The sequence below is a fragment of the Xenopus laevis genome, chromosome 5L (assembly GCF_017654675.1).
Source record: "Xenopus laevis strain J_2021 chromosome 5L, Xenopus_laevis_v10.1, whole genome shotgun sequence".
Classification (NCBI taxonomy): domain Eukaryota; kingdom Metazoa; phylum Chordata; class Amphibia; order Anura; family Pipidae; genus Xenopus; species Xenopus laevis.
The window spans coordinates 82,782,866-82,798,377 of NC_054379.1; the positions used below are offsets into that span (position 1 = coordinate 82,782,866).

A 15,512-nucleotide genomic window follows, 5' to 3' on the forward strand; every position below is an offset into this window, starting at 1 on the left:
CAATCAGGCCCAGACGGGTTGTGTGGTTGCAACTGGCCCAGGGGCACCCAATTTATAAATCAAGCCTTGAGCCCAATAAGGGTAAAATCAATGTAGTTGGAATCTGGTCAATATTTGCTCTGACTGTGCTATAGAACCAAATGGAACTTTAGCTTATAGAGTATTCCATGAATATTTACATTTTAGGAGTGATACTGGTTTCCTTACCAGGATTCCTTCTGCCAAACATAAACACGAGAAGAGGGTCTCTTCACTAAAAATGCTTTTCATGTGAATCCACTATGGCTTTACATATTCTGATTATAAAACATGTACTACACTGATGAACCCCAGTCATGCTGTGCCTGCTTTATAATCCAGTGGATGAGCTTTAGCCTATAATGTGTTCCATGGAAATCTCCTTGGAAACTCTTCCTCCACACACCTCTCATTATTTTCTGTTGTCACCAAATACACTATTCATTAGCATGACCCAAACCTACATCTTATCCCTTCCTCACACCAATGTCACTACTCCCTCCTTGCCCCACCACACCTCTTGTTAACAAATATTATGTGTTATAATTATTAGCTAATATATAATAGGCTTGATAAAGAGCTGGTATAGCTCGAAACGTTGCCGATGCACGAATAAATATCATTTATCACAGAACAGAGTGCTGCTGCAGTTACTTCAATCCATGTGTGAGAACCTTTTGCAGAGAGGAGACAGCGTGCACCTGTGACTTCAAACAGTGATTGGTGTGAGTGTGGCTCTTTATCTTTGAATTGTAATAATTATTAGCTATAGAGACACCATCATCAAAACATAACTTTTTTAGTTGTGTCTGAAAAGTGTACATTTTAGTAATGAAGTAAACTGGTGAAAAAGATTCAGCAGCCCTTTAAAAGTAATGATCCAAGTTGTTCAGAGCAACTTTCCATCTTCTGATCTTGTTAGGCCATGTTTTGAGCATCAATGACACTGTACATACTGTTGAGAAGATAAGCTTAGGGAGTCGGAAATCATTAGCACATTAGCAGAGAGGAAGGTTACTGTCCCAGAAACTGTTGCCCCTGGATTCTTTATTCATATATTCTGATGAAGACTACACTGATTTCTGTTGCGTCATATGAAGTGTACCTGAAATCATTTATAGCCTCCAAAACAGCAGTTATTGGGGGCATGTTTAGAGGCACATATTTTCACCCCTGTGATGTTATAGAAGCCCAAATAAGAGGTGTAGCATTTCTTGCCTAATTCTTTCTTTTACCCTGATAATTTCAACCAAAATATAAGCCTGCAGTCCCAAGCCCAAGAACATTAATTCTATTTGATTGTTTTAGACTTTCCAAAACCAGTCTCATTAAGTGTTTGCTCGCTGATGGGGTAATGTAATAAAAGTAATTAATAGAAAGGATATGTGATGTGGATGCATTTTCCATTCTGGAAAAATGTTTTGTTGTGTGTATTTGATAACATTTTGTAATCACGTATGTAGCTCTGGTTCTAACCAGCTCCACCAGTCGCAACCAATCAGCAGGAAGCATTTACTGGTCACCTGTTTAAAAACAAACATCTTTGTTGTATTCTATGGGTTACTGCTCCTGTGTAAACTTATATTCCATAAGAAGGTTAGTGCTTCATCCATCAGTACAAAAAAGAGTCTGCCATAAGACTGCATAACAAAATATCACATCGAATTAAGGTTGCCATACACTGACCCAGAAAAGCTGCCAACAGAATTGGCAGCTTATTGGTCCTAGTAAGAGACCCAGAGATGGGCCTGTCTGATATCTGGTCGAAAATTGTCCAGATGTCTATTGAGAAGGTTTAATTTCCCATCTGGCAAGGCAAGTTGAATCTGTCCTCATCTGACCGATCTGTATGCCCCTCCAAATGATCCAATGAATGGATCAGTCTGATTTAGACCAGAGTGTGGGTGGCCAAAGTCGGCCCAGATCCATTTGTTTGGTGACATCACCAAAGCAGTCACAACAATAGGGTGAGCAAGGGGTTGTTTACTGAAATCTAATAATCCACCTCGCAAAGACCAACGATGGAATAGCTTCAATTTTCCCACATTGCAATGTTTATAGGAGAACTGATTTACTGCACATGCTCTGTGCTGCTGTCAGTTGCTGAACTTAAGACCAACACACAATATACTGAATACATATAGCATAAAAGTCACAATATAAAAAATCAGATTATGGTACATGGCAGCTCAGAAATCAGCACAATTAGAATCAGATTTTAATAATCAGTCCAGTATCATCAGCTTATATGACAGTCAAACTTCATTTTCTGCGTGATGATTTGCGACTACCCCTAAGCTCCATTTCTCAACAGCTGCACAGAGCACACTGAACATGTACATGTCACAGACACTTCTTATAAAATCCAAGATGGGAAAGTCCTGTGACCAGTTTGAAGGCCCGGGTCTACTGAAGATTCTGAACCTTTCGGCTGGTGCAGTAAGTTCAGTATAGAAAAAATATGGTAATTCTAGCCATTTTCATTTTCAGGGCTCAGCTCTCCTTCAACAATAATATTTAATTATTGAAATAATAGGCAGAAAGTATGTTCTGCAGAAGCTTTATTCATTGAACTTATGTTGAACAAGGTGGTATTTAACTGGAAAAATGCTCCTGGTTTCATAGGAAGCTGTTTAGTGCCCACAAAGTATTTCTAGCTGCTGTCTGTCAGAAGTAGCACAGCAGCATTGTGCCTTACTAGAAATAAAATACAGTAAAAGTAGGTTTAGTTGTTATTTAATAGTTTAAACAAAGTTAGATAAAATCAAGCCATGCATTAAAATTAGATAATTTGACTAAGAAGATTTTATGCAGCAGCACAGAACTGATTAATGTGCATAGAAAGGAAACAGCAGTTGTACAAAAGGACTTATTATAGGATCATGGTATCCTTTCAATACCTATACCTCAGTATTATGCTTTAGTTTATCTCCCAAACTCTTTAAAATAAATAGCATCAGTTTAAATTTAGTATACAAAACCATTTAGATATGTCCAAATAACCAATCCATTACCTAAAATGGCAACTTACAAGTATTTACATTTTACAAGTTCTGGTATAGGGTGGTACAGGATTCTTTGAGTCTTTTTATGGACCCTTAGTTTTGTCAGGAGGCTATAATCTACAATGGAAGGAAGCAGGATGCACTTTCCCGAGTTCTGCTAAACAAATATACATGTAGCATAATATATAACATACCATAGAACATAGAACCTTTCCTTAATATAATTAAGGAAAGTCATTTTTGTTTGTAACTCAATAAAAGAGAATCAAAGTCTGTCAGTCAGATCACTTGTAACCACTGCCAATAATGGGAGAACAGATTAAGTTCAACATCATATCATTTAGGAAAGCTACAGTAAGGATAGAGCTAGAAACAGAGAAAAGGTAAAAGTAGATACATAAAACTGGTTAACCCTGGGGTTCAGAATTCCCAGACCCACTTCCCAAAGCCTGTGTAAGCCAACCAAATGCCAAAATAACAAAATCTGGTCAGTGTTGCCAAATTGCTTATACAATAAGCAAGCCTAATTAACATTGGTCTCTAGCAATGGGATCTTTGTCTCTTAGTAACCCACTTTAACATCTGATTTTAAATATGGCTGCCTTGATGCCTCTAATAATTCCTTACCTACACGTATAGGTAACTTTCTCCCAACTCGATCCCTGAATAAGGAGGCTCAGAAACAGGCTTGCTGGAGAGAAGAACCCTTCTATGCTTGTCTGAACACATTACCTATATACATACATGCAACAGGTATAATTTGTATAAAACATCTTCCAGAGCTCATGTTGACATAGCTTGGGATTTTATGAGCATTGTGGCAATAAAATGTGCTAGACTGACTGACTAGGAAATGTTTTTCTAAAATACAAGGCTAAACCTTGGCCAAAGGGCAAAATGTGAATTAGCAAAAAGCACCCTGGAAAAGTGATTTCAGACATATACTGGAGGCTAATCCACTTTAATTAGAAAAACAGCTATTCATTTACTATGAGGTGAAATCTTTACAAAAGAAATAGAGGGTTGTAATTTAACAGATTAGTATAGATATAATTTAATACATGGCCTAAATATTTGTCTTTTATATGGTACACATAACATTTTCCTGTTGACATATTTAAGCAGAGAAACCAACAGATACCTATCTGTGCTGTCTGTAATTTAAATGTAAACCACATGTCATGGTTTGCAAGAAATGCACATTTGAAATGGTTGAGGTTTCCATTAGTCTAAATGACAAGTTGTATGGATATGTATCTGACATTTCTCCACCTGTTAAAATACCCCAACAGAGAGATAATAGGGCACAGTTGGTCTTATTACCAGTTCCAGATTTTAGTAAATCATCAGGAAGTTTAAAAAGCTAAACCTTGCCTGGGATAGTTTACTTGGTCTTTGCTTGGATCTTGCTTAAAGGAGTTGTTCACCTTTAAATTAACTTTTAGTGTGATGTAGAGAGATATTCTGAGACAGTTTTCAATTGGTTTTAATTTTTTATTATTTGTGGTTTATTTGTTATTTAGCTTTTTATTCAGCAGCTCTTCAGTTTGCAATTTCAACAATCTGGTTGTTAGGGTCCAAATTACCCTAGCAACCATGCATTAATTTGAGTAAGAGACTGGAATATGAGAGTGCCGGAATAGGAAGATGAGTAATAAAAAGTAGCAATTACAATTTATTTGTAAGCCTTAAAGAGTACTTGTTTTTAAGATGGGTCAATGATCCCCATTTGAAAGCTGAAAAGAGTCAGAAGTAACAGGCAAATTATTCAAAAACTATAAAAAAAGACAATATGAAAGCCAATTGAAAAGTTGCTTAGAACTAACCATTCTATAACTTTAAAGAGGTGATTCACTATTAAGTTAACTTTAAGTATGTTACAGAATAGCTAATTCTAAGTAACTTTTTATTTGGCCTTCACTATTCTTTTTTTATATCTTTTTTCAATGTTATGCCTTCTTATGACTCTTTCCAGCTTTCAAATGGGGGTCAACAGCCCTCAATTAAAGGTGAACAACCCCTTTAATTTTCCCCAAAAAATTGTGAATTATATAGGTTTCTGCAATGTACTTCAATGCATGATAATTTGCATGTTACGTGTGTGTTCTTTGTATTCACTGTTGTGATCATTTTCACCTAGTAAATAGCAAGTAAAGCAGGTAAAGATAAGTATAACAGCTTGCAATAAGTGTCGCACAAACACTTGCATACGATTGCCATAGCAGGTAATTAGAGCAATTACAAGCAGGATCAGACTTGCCCAGCGGTCCTCACTGGGCAAATTACTCCAGTCCAACACTGACTGCAGAACCTAGACTTTTTAAAATCACAGGCACCCAAAAACACCAGAATCACCTATGGCTTATGACACACTGGGTGCTTTTCAGCATGGGGAAAAGTGCCCAAAATCACCACATGTAAATCTGGAAATGCTCCCTCTTTCCCTTCAAACAAACTTTTTTATACAGACATCGGTGGCCTCCCCAACTGAAGCTGCTGCCTTGGGCACTGACCCTTGGGGGTGCTTATATAAAAGATATGGCCCTTCATTTCCCATTGACTTGATTTGGAAATGCCTGACAGTGTCAGTACTGGGAAAATATGCTAGTGAGACTTTCAGGCTGAAAAGGGCTAGTGCCTGCACCGTGAGGCACTTCCCATTTAAGTCAATTGGTGGGCATTTCAGCTAGCTGAAAAGCCTAAGGACCAATCAATCAGATTGACTGCAGTAAACACGAGACTGCCAATCGGATTGACTGCAATCAAAAGGAGACAGACTTTCTGTAATTCTAAGCTTTCTGGATAATGGGTTTCCAGATAACGAATCCCATACCTGTAAGTTGGCTATGACTGAAGACAGTACCAATGACTCCATTCTAAAGAAAAAAATAATGTGTAATATGGCCAACACATAACCAAAAATGAAGGAGGGTGGAATTAGGAGACTAATAGCACAAAGGACAATGTGATCTCAAGACAAGAATGAGAGGGACAAATACTAAAATCCTAGTATTGGGATCTGACCTGCTTATTTGGAATTCGGCCAATCCCAAACCTTTTTCAGCAGGACTTCAGTGCGTCCCTAATTTAAACAACTTTTTATCAAAGTGTTTCAAAAGCTTCACTGTTTAAATGGGGGATTAGGCCACTGAAAATGTGAGTATAGGGCACAAAAGGGTAAGACACGTGTAACTTAGACAAAGAAGCACTGATCTTACCCCACTGCTTCTCTTTGTGCTCTTACATAAAACTCTGTACATTAGTTAATAAAAGGAAAAATCATGACAAAAACACGTCTACCCTTTGTGTACAGAAAAGGAAAGTGATTCATAGTTTAATGCTGTATCAGACCAAACCCTTGTTATAAACTGTCGAAATAGTTTATGACATCACTGTTTATGAAAAGGGAAAATGATTAATAACCTGCTGAACTGACAGCACAAGCCTGTGGAGTGTTTTCATATCCCTATTATTGATGTAGCTGAATACTGAACCAACTCCTATAAAATACTGATAACTGCATTACTTGCTCATGCTCATTTTTCTATTTTGTAATCAGTTCATGCTTTTTTGTTTTAGTTTAAAGGTGTATTATGAACTGCTAGGACTTTTAATTAAAGGGGACTGGTCACCCAGACATAAAGCTGTATACTTAGGTCAACCTGTTATAAACTGATTTAAAAATCACATCTGTCAGTCATATTTTGTCTTCTCGCCTCTATGCCTGCCTGAGGCATAGCAAGCACTCTCACTTTCATTTCTGCATTTCCTTGATATCCTTGACCTCCTCTCTTCTGCCTCTTCACCGTCTATAAATGAGCAGTGCTGGGGCCCAGATGCAGGCAAAGGGGTGTGGGCCTGGGTGCACCCCTGCACCCCTGGTAGTTCGGCCCCTGGCCTTTGCATAGGCACCTGCATCAGATCCCCATTCTGACACATACAATAGATTTTGGGATGGTGTAAAACTTGACTTGATAACAGTTTCCGAAAAATGGCACCTGCCTTTATCCTCTAATTTTGGATCCCAAAAGAATGATGATGCAATAGTTAAATCATTGGTATAGTATAGATTTTATTTTGCTTCACTAACACAATAAAACAGGATTTGGAATTATTTCTTATGGTGACAGGTCCACTTTAATATCATAGGGGGGTCATTTATGTCTTCCAAGGTAAAACTGCAAAATAAAGGCCCCACTACAAATCCCCTAACATGTGTGTCTGAAGAAATGTCAGAGGTCACAGGCTGCAGCGAGGCCCTGCTCTAAGGCATCACCCTGCCCTCTATGGCCCTAGGGAAACTAAATGACCCGTTATAAGGCCCCTCTATGCTCAATTTAAGCCCCAATGCAAGATGGGGGTATCATTTATTCCTGGCTTCCATTGTGTCTATTCTAAAGCAAAATAGGAAGAAGCATATTATCAAAAATATTTTACCTCAGTTGTCATTACTGTCCCACTTGAATATTTGGAGGAAATTAAGCCTTTAGATTACACACACCTTTGACTAATGAAAAGAAGCTAATTGATTCTCCCAAAATCACTACTACCATCAAGCTCTTGAAAGTGACCCATGGCAACTAAGCAGTCAGAGAAATTAATTTTTGAATATTTTTCTATCTTCTATGTCATTATTTATAACACACACTTACTCAAACACTGAAGCTAAGCAATTTGATGTTCAGCAGGGTTGGGGAGGGAGTTAAATCATCAGCCAAGGCTGGTATTAGGAAATTACTATTACTATGCATTTGTAATTCCTTGTCCTTCCTTCCAACTCCCTGCAATACAACTCCACTGACCCATCTATTTATGGTCTTCATCCATCCTAGTTCCCACTCCAGCCACATCCTTGTCCCAGTCTCAAGCCCTGACTCACCCAGTCCCAACCTCTGATCTATCCAATTCCCCCATAACTCCGCCCACCACTTCCATGACATCACCACCCTGTCCTGCTAAATAATACTGGCAAACTTATGCAGATCCACTGCTGTAGCAATTATTGTTGTCTAACAGGTACCTGGAATATAATGGATTTTTTGTCATCTCAGCATGAACAAATGTTTTCCCAGGTTCATTAACGCAATGCAGAAAACGGATTTCAATACATTAACAGCCAATGTGCATTAACGCTTACTGGTGATTTGTTGCAGTGGGTTACTGGTCAAGGAAAACTCCCAGGTATATACTGATTGGTTTTTGGAAAACATTCATTTATGTGAATTACTTCATGTTAACATAGGGAGTGTAGTACTCTTGTACTACAGCAATGTGAAATATGCTGGTGCTATAAAAAAATGTTAATAATATATGAGCAAAGGCTTATTTATCAATGCAACCAGTACAATTTGTGCCTGTAACATTAGTAGGCACAAGTTGTTTCTGCATGTTGCTCTGGAGCTAATACAGGTGCTCTGTACTTAGGGCTACACAGTAGTGATGTGCAGGTTGACCCGAAACTGACTGGGACCCGTGTGTTTAGTGCCAGTTGGGAGGGTTCTTGGAACCTGAAGCATGCACAGATGTAGCATACAGAGCAAGATGATGTTGGTACTGGTTGGGTGTGAGTCCTACAATGGACATTTTGCAGGTTAAAATTCTGCGGGTTAGGATCGGGTGCAGGTTGAGTTTTTCCTGACCCTCACATCCCTACTACCCATCACCTTGTGTGCCCTGGAACACCCCCAGTTTGTGTGTTCTGAATGAATGTGCCATCTCTCTTCTGCCATTTTTGTATGCAGTACTGCTTACAGAGTGACTTTCAGCCCTTTGCCCTCTACTCTTGAGAAGTGCCAAGAGCTCCTAGGTAGGGTTGCCACCTATCTTGTTCAAAACTACCTGTCCAGAATTTAGAAGTCTGAAACCCAGAATCTGCACTGATCAACAAGACAGTCAGCCAGTCACGGACTGTCACATCATAATCCACTTCCTAAATGTCATCTCCCCGCACCATATGTCACCTGCCCCTGTCTGGGCTTTCAACCACACAAAAGTGGCAACTAGGGTTGCCACCTGTCCAGTTTTGACACAGACAGTTCTGTTTTTGGAATAGATGCCTGGGTCCACTCCCTGCTTGTATCTAGAGCAAATTTTCATTAAGGCTTGGGCAGGGTATGCCTTCACAAATATGCCTGACATCTAAAAAAATAATCCAGCTTCACTGGAGGATTAGGTATTTCTGGTCATCGTGGTCAGGGCCGCCATCAGAAATCGCAGGGCCCCATATGAAAAATCTCCTGGGCCCCCTGGGCTGCGCCCACCAAAAGCCCCACCTACAGGTCCGCCCTCCCCACCCCACAGGTCCACCCCCCACCACACACTAACAAAAAAAAAAACATTGGAGGCTATGGTTCCCACATGTTAATGAAAAAATATTGGTGGTCAGGACCCCCCATTGAAGAAAACATTTGTGGTCAGGGCCCACTCATTAAAAAAAACATTTGTGGTCAGGGCCCCCCATTAAAGATATTGGTGGCTAGGACCCCACATGGGGAAAAAAAATTGGTGGCCAAGGCCCCCCCACGTTATAAGAAAATTGGTGGTCAGGGCCCCCCTTAAACGTCCATGTAAACTTGCCCCCCCAGATGTTTAAAAAAAATGTGGTGCCCAGGGCCCCACCACACATCAGGGACCACAAAGGGTTACCTTTAGGGGGGCCCTGTCATGTTACACTTACTTCATTAGTTGGGCCCACCTGCTGTCAGTGAGCTGCCAACTACAGAAGGGAGGAGGGAGCACAGATGGCTGCATCATCTTCCAGTGACAGCATTTTCTTCCCTTATTGGTCACAGAATTTCAAGTCCTGGTAAAGCTGCATGGTGATTGGATGAGCTGGAGGGGAAGTTCAAACCTCAGCTATCCAATCCCTGAGCAGCTCAACCGGGACTTAAACTCAGTGACCAATAAGGGGAAGTAATGGACAGAAGATACCCCCCCCCTTGTGCTCCCGCCCTGCCTTCCCAAAGTCAGCAGCTCTCAGAAAGCAGGGGGGCCAGGCTAATCAAGAAAGTGTGACGTGGTCGGCCCCCCTTACCCTCGGGGCCCCCTACAACTCTCCCCCCTGTCCCCCCCCTGATGGCTGCCCTGATTGTGGTTCCATGGGGGCACTGGAACTCAGTGATCATACTTCCCTCTGTAATAGGAAAATTAGGACATATTTCAAACTTTCTAATTTGCAGTACTGCAGTGGAACTGTGGAACATTAATTTCATTAATTTCCCAGTTACAGGAGTTTAGGCGTCTTAATATAAAGCAAAATAAGCAATGTATTATGACTGGTTTTTACATGTAAAAACTTACTGTTTACCATACTGATACTTTTGGCTATATAGTGTATGTGTCCCATATAGGCTCTATAGGCTATTTTTAATTCCGTGTTAGATATGTTTTGGTTATATTAGCCTGAGTATGTCTGCCTTTAGTCTCCCCAAGCAAAAAATTATCTTCTGCCTATGGGATAAGGTTAGAAAGTTGGAAGACAGATGTACAGTGCCAAAAGATCCAACTTACACTATGTTTATACCAACTCATGTCACTTGATTTAATCTTTGTATATTGGTGTTTTCATTTTTATTAAAATCCTCTACGTGCACAATGACATCTTACGAGTACTTATAGGTGTAATACTATACATTGAATTAAAATGTTATAATATTCTTCTGCTGATAAAAAGCAACACCTACAATTTCAAAAGTAATTTTGGTTCCCTAGTAAGCTGCCTATGATTTTAGGTAACATGGTAAATAAATGATTTCTGTGCAATTGTAGTTAGGGATGCACTAAATCCACTCTTTCAAGATTCTGCTGAATCCTGAATGTTTTGTGAAAGATTCGACCAAACACCGAACTGAATCCAAAGTCGAATTTGCATATGTAAATTAGGAAAAGAAGGCGGAAAGAGAAAAACTATTTTGACTTCCTAGTTTGTGTGAAGAAAAGTCATGTGATTTTTTGGATCCGGATTCGGTTCAGCCAGGCAACTTGAACCTGGATTGGGTGCATCCCTAATTGTATTAATCAAAGAGCATTTATTGTGATGCATGTGGCTAAATACAATGGTTTGAGAAATCTGACTTTCCTATGCATACTATGCCTATCTCTCAAGTTTATTTTATGGTACTGTGCAATGATTTCCAGACTTACATTTTGAGAGATTTATGTCCCTGGTCATGGGTTGGTTATTAGATGTGAGATGCTAACAAAATGTACTGATCTTCTTATCTAACAATGTACTTTTATACTTTGGTGATGCTTTAGCTAACACTGTACATTTTATTTTTCATGAACAAGTTAATATTATAAGGTCTTCTATATTTTGAGTAGTTTTCCTGCCATTCAGGTGGAATTCTGTATGATACACACATGGTTCCTTGCCTTGTCAAGCCATATCATGCCAGAGAATTGCATTGCAACATATGTATGAAAGTCCCGTCCCTCGGCATCTGGCAAACACAATTGTAAAAACATTAAATGGCTCCTCCTTAGTACTGCATTTTTTTTAATGCTCAGAAATACCTGTACCAAATTTGCAATTCAGCCCATTGCTGTTTTTCTTGCAAATGTTTCAATATAATCTAAAAATCTACAAAGAACAGAAACAAATATTAAAACTATCTCCTGGGGCACTCTCATATCTGACCCAGTCCTGACACTTGCAGTTACAACCACTGTAAACTGCAACACTTTCATATACTTCTATTTGTGTCTGTAAGTTATTCACCCAGGTGTAAGTGTAAAGGGGCCTCCTTCCTTTTGTGCTTCATACACTGGTAGCCTTAGTATAAACATACACTCAAGCACAGTGTCTGGAACAACCTAATAGCTCCATCTTGTGGTAACTTAAAGGAACAGTAACACCAACAAATGAAAGCATGTAAAGTTATGACAATATAGTGCAGGGGTGTCCAACCTTTTGGCTTCCCTGGGCCACATTGGAAAAAGAAACATTTTCTGGCCACACTAGAAATACACACAAACACTAATGCTAGCTTTGACTTATTTTATTGTAAAAGTAAAGAGGGTATCATAAACCTAATGAGATGTTTGACATTGTGTTTGAGAAACTAATGAATCAATATCTGGTTCAATGGAAGTAGTTGCAATGCTCAGTGAATTCTCAAGGTGCTCATAAGATAATTTGTTTCCAAATTTACTCTAAGGGGGTTATTTATCAAAGTCCGAATTTATCTCAATATTTTCTGCTACAAACTCCAATCAAATCCGCTTGGGTTTTTACGCTTATTTATTATTACAGTTTGCGCGAAAAAAATCTGATTTTCACGAAGTTTAAACTATAGTAGAGTTTCTGAAGCAAACACACCAGTTGTACCAGTGTACAGTAACAGTACATTACATTTTCATTACTTTAAAACACTTAAATTATGTGTTATTGTTCCTTTAAAATACCACTTAGTAGCTGAATTCTGCTCCAGTTCTTGGAAGTGTCTTATTTTGAGAAACCTGGAGTTTAACCCTTGGGTGGTTAATGACAAAACGCCCAGAAATATATCAGGGACCATTTATGAGCGGCAGGGATATAGTTATTAGATTTTTGTAATTTGCTTATGAGTATGAGTACAAGTGAAAAGTGCATTCTGTCATACAACAGTCAATGATCAATGTCCACACCCATCATCTAATACGAAAAAGTCGATGGACATTTACCTCATGGGTTTGTGTTACAGATTCCTGCAGGTAGTCCACATTTTCTTCTAAAGGAAGAGATAGCTCGGAAGTCCCTTCAGTCTCTTCTTGAGCAGATGAAAACATTGAATGTGACTGGACTTCTTCACTATCTAGGTTTTCATTGGACCTTTAGGATAAAAGAATAAAAGTGTTTACATAACATAGAATAGGATATGACACAAGCAGTGTTTTGCTTCATAGCTGTAATTCAGTAGGAAGCTGCTATTGAACACTTATTTAGTAAGGTGGACAGGAATAAATACTACAAGGTGCAATGTTAAACCTCACAAAGTTACCAAGCACTAGAAAGTCTTGTTGTGTGCCACTTTTATTATTTTTTAATTCTGCCCAAGAAAATAAACTGATGGGAAGATCACAAATGTACACAAAGGGGCACATTTACTTAGCTCGAGTGAAGGAATAGAAGAAAAAATACTTAGAATTTCAAATGGTTTTTTTTGGCTACTTCGACCATTGAATTGGCTACTTCGACCTACGACTTCGAATCGAACGCTTCGAACTAAAAATCGTTCGACTATTCGACCATTCGATAGTCGAAGTACTGTCTCTTTAAAAAAAACTTCGACCAAGTACTTCGCCACCTAAAACCTACCGAACATCAATGTTAGCCTATGGGGAAGGTCCCCATAGGCTTCCTAACAATTTTCTGATCGAAGAAAAATCGTTCCATCGATGGATTAAAATCCTTCGATCGTTCGATCGTAGGAAATGCAGTAAATCCTTCGACTTCGAAATTCGAAGTCGAAGGATTTTACTTCGACGGTCGAATATTGAGGGTTAATTAACCCTCGATATTCGACCCTAAGTAAATGTGCCCCTTCGTGTAAAATGAATCATATGCAGACTTCAGTGAACAGGGGTATGTCTGTCATGAGGCAAGGTGAGAATGGCATTGCCCCGCAAGTTACCAGGGCTGGCAAAAGGACAGTCTTGTTAACTTTAAGAGCTTTTTTAACTTTTTAAACTGAAAATTCAGCACTTCTAGTACAGTACAATTGTTCTCTCTGCACTAGCAATGCAGCCCCCCCCAAGCTAAAGGTGGTGGGGAAAGAGGGGACAGCATCACAAGAGGCGTCTCAGGGCAGCTTAGGGGCCAGAATTGCCCCACTCACTGAAGTACAAGAGCAAAGTGTATTACGTGTATAAGGGCAGGGTCCTAGGGGCACATATATTATTTTTACATGTTTTAAAGAGCCATATGGATGGTTGTGGTCGTCATGGCATCGCAGGTCAAAGTACAAATTTTCAGGGCCAATGGCAGCTCAGGTGTTAGGTATATGCATATGTGGCTGTATGTTTTACTAAGTGAATTTATTTGAAGGATGTTGGAATGTTTCTGCTTGCCCTTGGTAAATTATGGGAGGAGACTGGGAGATTGCCCATGAGCTTACTGTTACTGATACAAAGCAATTTTGGGTGCAGGCCCGAATTGGCAATCTGTGGGTTCTGGCAAATGCCAGAGGGGCTGCTATAAGGTCCTATAGAAAGTCACTATTTAGTGGGCAGGTGGGAGCTGTTTGGGCCTCTATGTGGGCTGATTGGGCCTATGTGTACCTGAAATGCCAGGGCCTATTTTAATTCTCAGTCCAGACCTGTTTGGGTGTATAGGTACCCTATATTTTCATGTTTTCTCTCTATTAATAACATTGGCATCAGGCATCATTTTTACTGGTCTGGTTGATAAAATACTATGGGTAACACAGAAAAAAAAAAGCGAAAGTTTGACCCATATGTTTGCATCGTCCCACTCTATCAGTCAGAGGTTCCCATCATATGAACAAAATGAAATAAAACTTAACATTTAATTAATAAGATTAAAATAGGTAATATATCCAGAAATTGCGGAGGTTAAAATTATCATTAGTAAGGAAAAGCTGAAGCTAAACCTACTCCAGGTCATGTGCTTCTAAATGGATTTCCAAGGAATGAACCATAATGGATAGTTTCTATCATTCCATCGCATATCCTTAGTTTGGGGGTGGGGGTTTTACTGTGGTGTTAGGGATATGTAGGAATTGCAGGAAAACACATTAAGTTAAATAGGCACTGGTGTCAAAGGAGCTGTGATTATGTGCCTATATGGGACTATTCATTCTATAAGATCCTTAATATGGCCTTCTAAGGCTAAAGATCCCCGACCGTTTTTAGCGAAGTCCGACCAATCCTTTGAAATTATCATGCGGTTAGTGGGATTCGAACGATCGTACATCTGCTTTTCCTTACTAATGATAATTTAAACCTCAGCAATTTCTGGTTGTATTATCTATTTTAATCTTATTAATTAAATGTTAAGTTTTATTTCATTTTGTTCATATGATGGGAACCTCTGACTGATAGAGTGGGATGATGCAAACATATGGGTCAAACTTTCGCTTTTTTCTTTCTCTGTTATCCATATATTTATTGACCCTGCACACAACTTGTTTGTTTTTCACATTTTAATGGAGGGTGCTACCATTTGTTTTTTGAATATATATGTTGATAAAATACTGCTGTACAGTAAATTGTACTTAAAGGAAAACTATACCACCCAAACAATGTAGGTCTCTATTAAAAGATACTGAGTAAAACAGCTCATATGTAAAACCCTGCTTCATGTAAATGAACCATTATCATAATAATATACTTTTTTAGTAGTATGTGCCATTGGGCAATCATAAATAGAAAATTGCCATTTTAAAAAATAAGGGCCGCCCCCTGAGATCGTAAGATTCACTGTGCACACATACAAACCACATGTAAGGTCACATGAGCCAATTAACAGACAGAGTTCAGCCTTTTGCT

At 39.1% G+C, this 15,512-nt stretch overlaps 1 protein-coding gene across 1 annotated transcript in view; it reads right to left on the bottom strand.

Annotated features, from left to right (window-relative positions):
- Positions 1–15,512, bottom strand: part of crybg1.L (crystallin beta-gamma domain containing 1 L homeolog) — a 141,934-nt gene that overhangs the window by 87,827 nt on the left and 38,595 nt on the right. The window contains exon 2 of the mRNA XM_018263346.2: positions 12,687–12,834. Coding sequence (XP_018118835.1) covers positions 12,687–12,834 — 148 coding nt within the window. The remainder of the gene's footprint in view (positions 1–12,686; positions 12,835–15,512) is intronic.